This window comes from Rattus norvegicus, chromosome 14 (assembly GCF_036323735.1).
Source record: "Rattus norvegicus strain BN/NHsdMcwi chromosome 14, GRCr8, whole genome shotgun sequence".
Classification (NCBI taxonomy): domain Eukaryota; kingdom Metazoa; phylum Chordata; class Mammalia; order Rodentia; family Muridae; genus Rattus; species Rattus norvegicus.
In genome coordinates this window covers 70,741,808-70,754,461 of record NC_086032.1, presented here as the reverse complement: position 1 = coordinate 70,754,461, position 12,654 = coordinate 70,741,808, and the positions used below count along the sequence as shown (strand labels likewise).

Here is a 12,654-nt window from a genome sequence, read left to right as displayed (position 1 = left end):
CAGCGCCAACTTGAAGTGCTCCTCACAAAGGGTTCCTGCCTTCATTCGCAATCATGGGAGGAGGCTAGCATTTCTTCCACCTTCAAATCTTCATGGGCTAAAGGTACAGGACTGCTGAATGTGGTGGACTTGATTATACTGTGGAAGTTAACCATTTATAGATAACCAGGAGAGGTGGAGGACGAGAGGTGGGGGAAGAGAGGTTGGGGAAGAGAGATAGAGGAGGAGAGGTGTGGAAGAGATGTGGGGGAGGAGAGGTGGAGGAGGAAAGTTGAAGAGGAGAGGAAGGGGAGGAGAAATGGGGTAAGAAGGTGGGGAAGGAGAGGTGGAAGAAACTTTTGGTTTTAATTAATCACCAAGAGTCTGTCTAAAAATCTTATCAAGGCATTAGTCACAAAGTCCCTGATCCCAATGTGGGTCAGCTGAGGACATGGTGTGGAATGCCATCCTTCTGAGTAAGAGATATCCATAGCTTTCACTTTTCTGGCCCTCGAGGAGAGATAATGTAGTGGTGAAGGGTGGCTATGTGGGGTCTGTGCATAGGATCATAACAAAGCCTCGGTTGGTCCCCAGGCTTGATACCTATCCACAGAGCCTGCCAAGCCCCATAGTAGGGCTGGTTCTGAATGCCGAGTTCTGATGTTTGGGAACAGAGATCCAGATGCCCCAACTGAGTGCACTTGCATGATTCTCATTCTCTTGGCAGACTTTGGGTCTCCTCAGTGCACACACTGTTTCTGGATTGTTACAACTGTGAGGGTGATGGTTGAGTTGGTGGGATGCCTACCTAACCGATTCTGGTTCTTGCCAGTTCTGGTTTTGGTTCCAAGGCCTCTACATGATGGAGAGAACCTTCATTCCTCAACCCAAAACCAAGATTCTGCCAGACCACCCTCATCACTAAATAATTTCCCCCACCTACCCTCACATTAGTCAAGACACACCACATTTACCCTCTCATCCCTCCCAGCTCTTCACTTGGCATGATGACCATGAAATCTGCTCTATGCTCTGACGGCATATAGCACATAAGTTCCGTCTTCTGTAAATTCTGTTTCCCACTTAGTGGAAACTTCCTGCATTTTCCTTAGATTTTCTTTTTTTTTCCTTCCTTTTCTTTTTTATCTTTGCCCACTCCATTCATGGATCACTTTTCAGATGAAACCTTCCTCTGAATTATTTCCCATCCTGGAAACCTAGTTTTCTCCTGGAAACTTCCATTGTGTTATTTACTTCTCTTCAGTGTCTTCTTTTTGGGAGTCTCACCCCTAAGGGATGAATTTCTTACTGACAGAGAGTTGATTTTTTTCTTTGTGTTTTCAGTGGCTAGAACTGTGTGAATGAATTGGAAGACTGCTTCCACTTTCCTAGAAGAGTGAGCCTGGCCAAGACCTATTTCATTTCAGCAGGTGCAAGGCTTGTACATAGAGCGCAGTGGCTGCAAAATAGAACCCATAGACCCAGAGTGCACTGGTGGGTAGATAAGCCATAGTATCAGCTCTGTGGTGGGAGAACCCTAGTGAGTCAAATTGCTTCACAGAGAGGAGATAATGTATCAGGGGCAAAGTGCTTGTCACTTTCTCAGGATTCTGGAGTACAATGCTCATTTTGTGAATGAAACCAGATATGCCACCAGTGACTTGGCTGTTGGAATTCCATATTAAACTGGTGTGATTGGTGTAACTCTATTAGAAGAAATATAGAGTCACTTAGTGTATTGTATAGGGAAGATGCTGTCTAATATTTAAATTTAAAAACAATTTGTATCAAGCCAGAAAAACCCATGTCACATTGTGTAGAGAATTTATAAGGCCTAGCAATGCCTGGATTTCAGCACCATGTTGAATTTCTCTAGAAGACTATAGCCCTGGCTACTTGCTTCAAGTGGCCCACTGATGTCCTTAGGAGGAGATGAGTCCAGGGTGAAAGCAGAGGCATTGAACTCAACACCACACTACAAAGTGGACACAACTACAGACTAAGTATTGTCAAGGCACTTAGGGAATAAGGCCATGGCTACCTTTTTAGTAATTAACTCCAAGAGTCATACAACTGAGCAAACTCAAGCCTGAGTGCAGGTTTGATGCTATGCTAACTAAGACACAGCTTCTACTTCACCTATACCCATACACACACAAACACACACCAACACACCTATATACACACAAACACCTACACACAACACACACACCTACACACCTATATACACACACACCTACACACAGATACATACCTACACACCTACACATCTATATACACACAAACACCTACATACACACCTACACACCTATATACACACACACCTACACACACACACCTACACACCTATATACACACACACACCTACACACACACCTACACACCTATATACACACAAACACCTACACACACACCTATATACCTATATACACACAAACACCTGCACACACACACACACACACACACCTATACACCTATATACACACAAACACCTGTACACACACACAGACACACACACACATATACAGGGAGAGGGGGAGGGAGAATATATATCTATGTTATGCATACCTGGTTTAACTGAGATTTGAATCTAGTCTCCTCCCTCCCCCTATAATAGGAAACTACTCTGTCACTGAGTCATATCTCCGGGTCTCTTACAGTGATTTTTGTTTTAAATTGAGATAGGATTTCCTTAAGTTCCAAAGGACAGCCTTGAGCTTACTCTGTAGTTCACACAGCCTTGAACTTACACAATTCTCTTACCTCAGTCTCCTGAGTAGCTGGGGTTATGTCCTGGGTTATGCAGCCTGGCTTATACTTCATTTTAACTCAGGTTTAGGATACATTAAAAAAAACAGGCAAATGAAACCACATACACACACACACACACATACACACACACACACACACACACACACACCGAAAGAACAAAATTAAAATTCATTTTCAATTTCAATAAAAAATAAAATTATTTAATCAATCTTACCCTGAGGTAGTTGAGGGTGAAGTTTGTTAGACCCATCCTGGTGATATTTTTGGACAGCTGATCCAGGACCTGAGGATCTTGTGCCTAAACAAAGAGGGGAAGGGAACAACATATTTCAGTCCTCTGAGATGGTCTTCTGAAAGTGCTAGACTCTGTTGCTGCTGCTGAGATATGCACTCTTGACACTGTTGATTTTTCTTGGAGGGACAGATTGCCGGAGAAAATTGAATTTACATTTTGAAGTTGCTTGCCTCTAGTATTCAAGGAGATTTTGAGACTGACTGTGTAAGAGTAGAAAACTAAAGTGCCTCGGCTGTGCACTGGATTCAGGGTAAAGGGATGTTGCTTTTGCTATGAGGGACCTTGACCTTGTGTCTTCAGATAGAAAGCCACTGAGCTCTACCAGAAGAACTCTGGCTTGAATAAGAGAAAGAGGTGCCTCTGAACTTGGCAAACCATGCCTGCTCCCTGTCAATCCTTGAGTGACAGTTGCAGATTAAATTTCCGGCTATGATAGGGGTAGTATTTTTACTACCCAGAATGTAGGATACATTTGAAAACTTGCAGTTACCATAAAAATGTATGATATAATAATATAACATGCCAAAATCCATCACATATATCTGTAGAGTCTCCACTTTTGTATGTGGAGAAAGACAATTTTAACTTTCTTCCCCATTAAACTGAGGTTAGAGATCAATGTCTTCAATACTTTTTATCCTATGAGATGAAAAGGGTAGGTATTACATTTCCCAAAGTATCATAGGATGTAAAGTACTGCAGATTGCCCCAAACATTATATTTGATCAGACCCCAAACCAAATATATATATATATATACATATATATATTCTTTTTTGCATTGTATTTGTGAGTTAATGGCCGATCATCTTCATTCTGCTTCTTTCTTAGCAAGTTGGTGCCAAACATAGGGAGATATAGGTATACAGACTTCTCTCCATGTCTACACTCACAAGACCACCTCACATATGACTAATAGAACCTTATTCTTATCTGTGCTTCTCATTCAATGATAGAATCATTTTTGTTTGCAACCGTAGATACAAATATGAATGAAAACAACCAAAAAGTACAGTTTCAAGTCAGTTTTGAAGTAAGGTCTTTATGGACATTGAGCCTCTGTGGGAAGATCTGGTGGCACTGTGTAGATTCATTAAGTGGTGCCATGCTAAAAGCCAAGCAGCTTGAATGGTAATTGGGCAGCAACAAATGCTGAGAATGGGCCAATAACACCTACAGATGTCCCACTATGATCCATGTGTCATCCTAAGTAGGTTTTGAGGTCATTAAGTCTTAATTTTAAAGTGGGTTCTCCAAGAAATAACCACACTGTTGTATAGACAAGGGACTAGAAATCTGGAGATGTCATACCAACTGTTTAAAGCCACTCATGAAGAGTAATATAATCAAATGAGCTCTCAATGTATGGCCTCAGATCTCACCCACATGCTTCTAATGCCTTTCAGTATAATTTGAGAAAAATTTATAAATACACCAGACTTCTTGAAGAAGAGTAGAACATATGAAACTTGCTTTGAAAGTTCTGGAGGACTTTAAGCATGGTGAATCATAAGAATTGGAAATTGGTGTGCTACAGCAGAAGGCCTGGGGTCACCAGAAAGGGCAGAGAAATTGTTACTATGTTAGAAGGAGAAGGGTGAGGGCAAAGGTCTGGAGAAACAGGCTGGAGTCAGAAGGCTAGGGAACAGGTTTGGGACTCAGAACCAAGTGGGTCACAACTTTGGTTTTCCCACATTTGGACTGAAAGACTTTGGGCCATCTCTTTGCTTCCTTTAGAAATAGGAATGATAGTAAGTCAGTCCTTGAGTGACAGTTGCAGATTAAATTTCTAGCCAAAGACTTGGTTTAGTAAATTCTGTAAATGGTATCTGTAGTTATTTTATTCTCTTTTAACTTTTCAGGGCCATAAACAAATCAGGCTTGTGAAGTCTAACTCTATTGCACCTTCCCACTCCCCATCCCCACGCTAGTCAAACATCAGGATTAGGAAGGACCAATAGCTCCTGGGTACAGGATCTTCACTTCCAATCACATGGTTTTAATCAGAATTGAAAACTATTTCTACTTCTCATTACAGGTAAAATGTGCATATACCTGGGTAGAAAAGTATCTGATATTGAATTGCTGTAACTGAAGAAAATAGAAACCACTTATCAAGGGAACCTCACTAATATATGGGGAAAAAACAAAAAGCAAAAACAACAAAACCTCTTACAAGCTTGAAAACAAAGATAGCAAAAAGAGCTTGTGCATTCAAATGGTTGGGAGAAAGACTCAATACTTAGAACTGATTGTCTATGGTGTGGTAATAGTATGGCTTTCTTCAGACAGACCTGGGTTTCCTTTCTGTGTAAGATACAGTATAAGAAGAAAGGAGATACAATAGAAATACTTACGTGCATGGCTAGTATGCTTCTGGGGACCAGCTCCCTGTACTGTCTAATGGTAAAGTGCCATGTTTTTATTCTCATGAGGTCATCAAAGGTGAACTCCAAGATCAGCCTGCCTTCCGTGCATACCTGGGAGTGACAAACAACACACTCACTTGCCACGCAGCTCAGATAAACAATACTTTGTAGCTCCTATCAACTACTCAGTGAAGTGTCGTTTGAGGTCCTTGGGCAGTATCTCCATGGAACAGAGGGACAGGGACAGTATCAGCTCTAGAGTCAGTGGGTTGGGAAGACTGCCAAGTAGCTTGCTAATTCCAAATACCAGTTAGTCTACTACCAATGAAATTTTACATGGGTCTGATTTTTTATCTGGAAATGGGGTCAAACCCATCTTCCAGGGACATTAGTTCAAAAGCAACTAATACAGTTTGGTTGACTCACCGCCCTCTTTATTTTCATGATCCTCCTCCCATGGGTGCAATAGACACACTTTCATTCTATTCTTGGTTGCCTTAACTTGAAATAAAGTTTTCCACAAGATAACTCATATTCAAGTGTGAGTTACTACATTACCCATCAAGAGTACATCTTCATTTTCAAGGAGCAACTCCAAAGGGCAAGGTTTAACCCAATGCAGTCATTGATGCAGGGGGAAAGAGAGGGTTGTTTAGGAACTATACCAATCACATCATCGACAGTGGCAGTTTTTGTTTATATTACATAAAAGGTTGGCTAGTCCTTCACCTTCCTAAGAACATATGTGATTACTAAAACATAAAAAAGTCAAGAGTCTTTCTTCCCTTATAATCACCCACAAAGGTATTTTTAACTTTTCATATTTGTATCATTCTTAGAATATTGATCCAGCTCTACATACCACTCTTTGCACTATCAGTGACTTTGAAAGGCAAGAGAGTAATACAAGGCAATACACACCCTTGTCTTGTTTTAACTACAAGGTGGTGAGCGGGGAATGACATCGCAGTTATAACTAGTTCATAAACCCATGGGAGTTTTGAGGAAGCAGTATGAGTGCATGGGGGCTGTGCAAACAGAGGATACAAGGTTTGAATTCTGACCCGACTTTTTACTTATTCTGGAACTTGAGGGAAATCAAATATGCCGCCACACCATCAAGTGTATTCTATATATAGAATGCTGGCTAGTGTGCCTGGAACAAGCAAAATGGTGGGAAGATATAATGGAGTAGATGAAACAAACAGAACCTAAGAGAAGAGAAAACCCAATCAAGGTCACCATGATGTATGTGCTGAGATGCAGATCACGAGAAGTATCTCTGGGGAATGTCTGGAGCTTGGGCTTTTAGACTCCATACATTTTCTCCTTTTTACTATGCTGAGTCTCTGCTCAGACTTTCTGGAAGATTTCCTAGTTAACCCAAATATGCAAGAATGTGTAAAAATTAATCTGTAAAGCTACAGTCCAGGAAGATAGTGGTTAACAGTTCATATTAAGTTTACATGCGGTATGGCTAATGCTTCCCTTGCCATATCATGCCACTTAGGAAGTTCTAACTGTCACAGGGAATGACTGGGACCTTTCCATAAATTCTGATGTGCCAATCCCAAAGTTGTGGGGATGAATCAGTATAGCAGGCTCTGCTGGAGAAAGATGCTATATTCATTTGAGCAAAGATCTGATGGACATAATGAGATAATTATTGATAATCTGGGTGAAGATCTTAACCTCAAATCCAATTTGCAAAACTTCGGAGTAAGTTAAGACATGTGGGCATCGTGCCCTAAACCTCTGACAGGGGTTGTCTGCTGAGCCTGTTTCCTGGCATCGTAGCTACAAGTGTTAATGAGTAGAAAGGGAGATGTCATCAATGTCCCCAACCCATTCTTCCAAACACATCTTGAGAACTGGAATTAATTTACCAAAGTTCTCAAATAAGTATCATGCAGACTAAATCAACTCCCTATCCCCACCTCAGGATGTTAACTTCATACAAGACACCTGCAGTGACAGCTTTCACAGAAGAGAGGTCATGGGTAAAGTATCAATGGGAAAGACATATTCATAGGCTATAATCTTTTCTTTTTTTAAGAGATGGTGTTATTAGATAGTTAAACAAATATAGTAGCCTGGTGAAATGTCAGGGTTACTCATTGCTACTGTTATTGATATTGTTGTTGCTGTTGTTGTTATCATCTAAGCTATTTGTTTTCTGTCTGTAAACCCCAGGGTCAGAGTAGAAGAAGGCTGTGGTCTGCTTCTACTAGATCCCAGGTTCATGATGAGAAGGCAAGTGAGTAATACGTCCGATGTACTGCTCAGTTAGAGCATCTGTAGGGCCAAGGTCAGGTGCTTCCTTCGTTCAGGCTGCCACAGAAAACTAGTCAGAACTTCTCCTGCAGACAAACTTAGGCCAATGAAATGGAACATTGCCATAAGTCACGGGTTCCCTTTGTAGTCAGATGGGTTTGCTCTATCCAGGGCGTACTATGCGTAAAATGGGAATTCTTAGAACTGTTTCCCAGTTGACTGCAACTGATTCTTGTTTTTTTAAAGTACATTAAATGATATCCAAAAATGAAAGATGGATATCCTCTCCCAAATGATTATTATATATATATAGCATTATCAGGGAGAATCCCCTCCTCTAATGGGAGCTAAATGAGACCAAAGGCTTTGCGGTTTGTTTTCTATGCAACCACCAAGAACCATAACAGAGGTACGTATGGGACAATGTATGTCTCCTTTGTTAGGAAATATAAAAAAATGAGCATAGCTAATAAAGTAAAAGTAATGTTTTCTCACTTCAGAAAATATCTGTGCATTCTTATTAATCAATACAGTTAATGCAGCTTTTATCTGAAGTTGGTTTTTAAAAGGAAAAATATCCTGCTTTTCTGTTGGAATCCAAAAATCAAAAAGGGTCCCCAATTAAGAAAACATTTTCTGTTGTGCTGAATTCATGTTCCCGTACTGTGAGCTCTGACATTTTGTTTCTGTGGTAACCAAAATCAGCTGATTAGTTGGCATGGCAACAGAAAAGATGTAATCCCAGCAGACACACTCTAATCAATGCCCCCAGCACAGATGGTCTCCAGAGGATCAACAAGAAAGAGGCTGGCAGGCATTCAGTTGATCACGTGCTAGCGCGAGACTAGGCCAGGAATGAGAAAAGTAAAAAAGAACATTTCTCAAACTACCCGGGAGCTTTTTAACCCTTCTCTGTCTCTAACTAATGAAGTAATATTGACCACGTTGCCGTATGATTCAACAGCTCTCACGGCATTGTGTGCATTTTTTAATAGGTAGGAATGTTTAGTTTTGTATTTTTATACATGAACAATGGCATGAGTCGAATAGAGAATTTAGAATACTATCTGGAAAAAGTTCTCTGAATTTTATCTAGAGATATCACACATGTAAATGTATATTAGGGGATACGATCCTTAATTAATTAGGGGGATATGATCTTCAACAGAAGAAATTATAGACTGTAATGTGATACACAGGGTAAAGTTAGAATGGGAAAGAATTGTTAAAAATTGAAGAGAGAAGTGTTCATTTAGACCACATTTATTCAATGTGCTTCTAGGTTATATTTGTTTCAGTAGTAAATAATTTCATGATAAATAATTGAGAAGAGGAAAAAATCCATAAACCTATGTTTGCAGAAGTGATGAAGGTATCCAGCAGTGGTTGTAACTATTGTTTTAATTTGTAAAATCCAAGAATTTACATTTACAGTGGCTCTCTCAGAATCTTCAGATGTTCAGATGTTCACATCCTTGAATATAACTCAAGGGTCTTGAGCTCTGAGAGGCTCCCAGCACGCTCTTCTGATTATTAAGCCTTGTTTTTCTATTTGATTTGAAATTGAAAACATAAAAGAAAGGCTTTATTATGTGCATTTAAAAATTCTAATTACATATTTATCCTTAATCTATAATGTTCCTGGTATCAGGAAATTGCAAAATGCTCACTATACCCCTGAGGGATATTTAATATCTCTGTTGATTAGGAGTGTGGCTGATTTCCGATTCGCTAGTTGACCAAATTTTCATAAAAGCCACTCAGAGCCATTGGGTCAAACGCTATTTGGGGAGAAACAGTTTAGTGATAGTATAAATTAGAACAATGTAGGCTGCAGACACATAATGTGCTAAAAACATTCCAGGAGTGAGACTAAAATGTCAGCACAGGTTTTACAATTCTCTTTTCTTTGTGGTACCAAGAAGTCACTGGCTTATTGTTTGTTTAAAATAGCCATAGTGTTTTATTACATGCAGCTAAGTTATTTTTAATTAACATAAGAACAGAAGGAAATTAGAGTAGTATAGTGAACATCAAGGGTAGAGGGAGGAAGGGAGAGAGAGAGAGAGAGAGAGAGAGAGAGAGAGAGAGAGAGAGAAGAAAAATGTATCCTTTGAATCCTATCAAATTTCCTAAAAATAAATGTGCATAATTAGCATCTGGATTAAGTCGCTATAATGAAACTACATGTCCTAGAAAGAGATATTTTTCATCAGAGTATTGAAATATTTATTACAGGAATAGGCAAATAGTCCATCCTGCCCTGGAGCAGAATGACGTAGGTGGTCCAAATAATTGATGGTCTCAGAGCCAAGGAAGCTGTGTTCAGCTCTTTCTAGTCATTGCCTTGTTTTCCTGGAAAGAAAGAAAACCAAAATACACACAACAAACAAACAAACAACACACCAGGGAACAGAGGGAACATTCCAGAAAAAAATGCAGCCAAGAAGCAAACCTCGGTGTCTTAACTAGAATGAGAAAAGCACTTCGTGCCTTGTGGATTCCTCAGAAAAGTGAGGTGGGGTGTGGTTTGACACAAGTCTAAAATATTCCATTATATCCCTTGAGAACAACTCACTGTGCTCTTTTGTGAGTTTGGACCTGACCTGAGAAAGAAAGTCATTGACTCAATATATAAAATGGCCGACAGAAAAATGCTTCTTAAATTTTTCAATGGCCTCAGACACCCAGCATAGTTTCTGAATGATGGAAAAGTTTTATTTAATTAGCATGTTTTGTTTCTCTTAAAGCATAAGGAGGTGGCATATTTTATTTGAATCAGCTAAAAGAATTAACATCTGAGAGAGAGAGAGAGAGAGAGAGAGAGAGAGAGAGAGAGAGAGAGAAAGAGAGAGAGAGAGAGAGAGAGAGAGGCTTTTCCTGCACTACTGAGACTTTGCATCCACGGAAGAGAAAGGGATATGTGTGCATCTTATCTGCATGATTATGAAAATGTCCTCTATCTTCAGAATGAAGCAAGTCATGGGCAAATTAAGCCTTCATCCCAAAGGACATTTCCTTCCTTAAGCGAAACTCTCTTCCTAGCATGGACTTCAGAATTCTTACAAAGCAGTTCTTCGACAGATTCCTATCGACTCTGTTTAACTCTTATGCAAAGAAAACCCCTAGCTGTTGTCACAGGAAAAATGCCTATTGTCAAAATCAAGATGCTATGGAATCAGATGTAGATGGTGGCTTTCCTTTGTGTTATATACCCTTGTCCCCTACCTTTGGCTTCACACACCATCATGGGCACTGTGAAACTCTGATGTATACTAATGTGGCCAACGATACTAACAGGAAACATTGAGTTATTATTATTCTTGAAGCAAAATTGCAGAAGCAACACATCTCAAGCTTTACAGTACGATTTTTGGTAATTAACCCTGATAATTCAACACCCTCTAACTAGAAAGGGATGTCATCTGTGTTTTGTTTTAAAAGAGATAGCTGTTATCACTAATATGACAAAAAAATCCATGCTGAATTATAGTCAATATTGCATGAGTAAGTATTCATTAAAACAAATTACTATAGGATTGAAGGGTCAGCTCACTGGTAGAGCATGCATTTAGCAAATGCAAGGGTTTGAGTTTGATCACCAGGACTTCAAAAACATAAATAATAAACTTCATTTGCTAGATTCTGTGACTATTTCGTTATTACTTATTTTTCTACCCAGAGGGGATGCACAGGGATCAGGTGCTTATATGACAGAGTAGTACTCAGTGAGGGGGCTATTCCACATGCTGGTTTTCTGTCCACGACTGAAGTAACAGGTTGGAAATATGTAGAAGATGGTGTTTAGTCTCTGCCTTCTGTGATTTACATTTTATATCTTTCACAGGCTGTGAACTTGGATTCAAACACTGTGTTGTCTGCACCTCCCCGTCTTCTTTGCCTTAGCTCTGCTGTGACCATTGCTGTGTTCTTTGGTTGACACACTGCAATCCTAGAATCTCTGAGACCGTCAGGGAGCAACCTTTTACCTTTAGATTTCCTAGCCCATTCTTCCCTTTTGATTTCAGATGCCTTCCAGTTAATAATTGAGGTGTAATTAGTGGAATGTCTCCCTTGTTTGTTCACATTTGAACTTTCTTTAACATTTTCAAAATAACCAAGCACAAATACTGTCTGTACAATAGAGAAGCATTCTTTCAGCTATCAAAGACTTATTTGCATAAAAACAAAGGCTCTATTTTAGCTGTTGAAGTGAAGAAGCAGTTGAGCTCTTTTGAAGGATGTGGCTGTACCCAAGCCTGGCTCATACCTTGGTAAACATGGGCTTCCCATGCTGTGTGACCATGGCACACTGGTCACAGTCTACTGTGATGGATGAGTTGTGGTACGACTCCTTCGAGTGTTTGAGAATGTAGTACAGGTCTGTCACCCCTCCTTCAAATACGGTGCTAAAATAACGGGGGATGAGGGTCCTGCCGATAGCTGTGAAAGAAACACAGAGAAACAAGCCATGAACACACATATCCAATGAATACCACAAACCCACACTGTGGCCAGCTGGATCCAGTCATCTCTAGCAACCATGCCAGGAGGCCATTCCTCTTTCTAAACAGCCATGACCCATCTGGGTTGAAAGTAATAAACTTTATCCCTAACTATTTGGGAAAAATGGGACCACCACCTCACCAAGGTTTATGTCCGTGGAAACCAATAAAATAAGATTTAATAGTTGGAAAATAACAGAGAGAGTGCACTTACTCATGGAGCTTCACATACATTCTTGACTGAACATATTTTATGAAAAAACAAAAGCCAGCCAACCTGCATGGCTTGTGCAATGAGCTATTTACATTTTAATTACCCAACTATGTGGTTTGCCTTTATAAGTAGCAAGAGTATAAATTTTAATATCATGATGCCTTTTAGATTGTGAAATATGTTGGCATTTTCACTTTGGGTCTCCAGAAAAATAAAAAAATAGGAAATAGCTAATTAAGACCCAAAA

At 39.8% G+C, this 12,654-nt stretch overlaps 1 protein-coding gene across 13 annotated transcripts in view; it reads right to left on the bottom strand.

Moving 5' to 3' along the window:
* Nucleotides 1–12,654, bottom strand: part of Ldb2 (LIM domain binding 2) — a 321,331-nt gene that overhangs the window by 56,112 nt on the left and 252,565 nt on the right. For all 13 annotated transcript variants that reach the window (XM_017599112.3, XM_063272933.1, XM_017599113.3 and 10 more), the window contains exons 3-5: nucleotides 11,959–12,131; nucleotides 5,403–5,525; nucleotides 2,966–3,049 (exon numbers count right to left, since the gene is read on the bottom strand). In XM_017599112.3, the coding sequence (XP_017454601.1) occupies nucleotides 2,966–3,049; nucleotides 5,403–5,525; nucleotides 11,959–12,131 (380 nt within the window). The remainder of the gene's footprint in view (nucleotides 1–2,965; nucleotides 3,050–5,402; nucleotides 5,526–11,958; nucleotides 12,132–12,654) is intronic.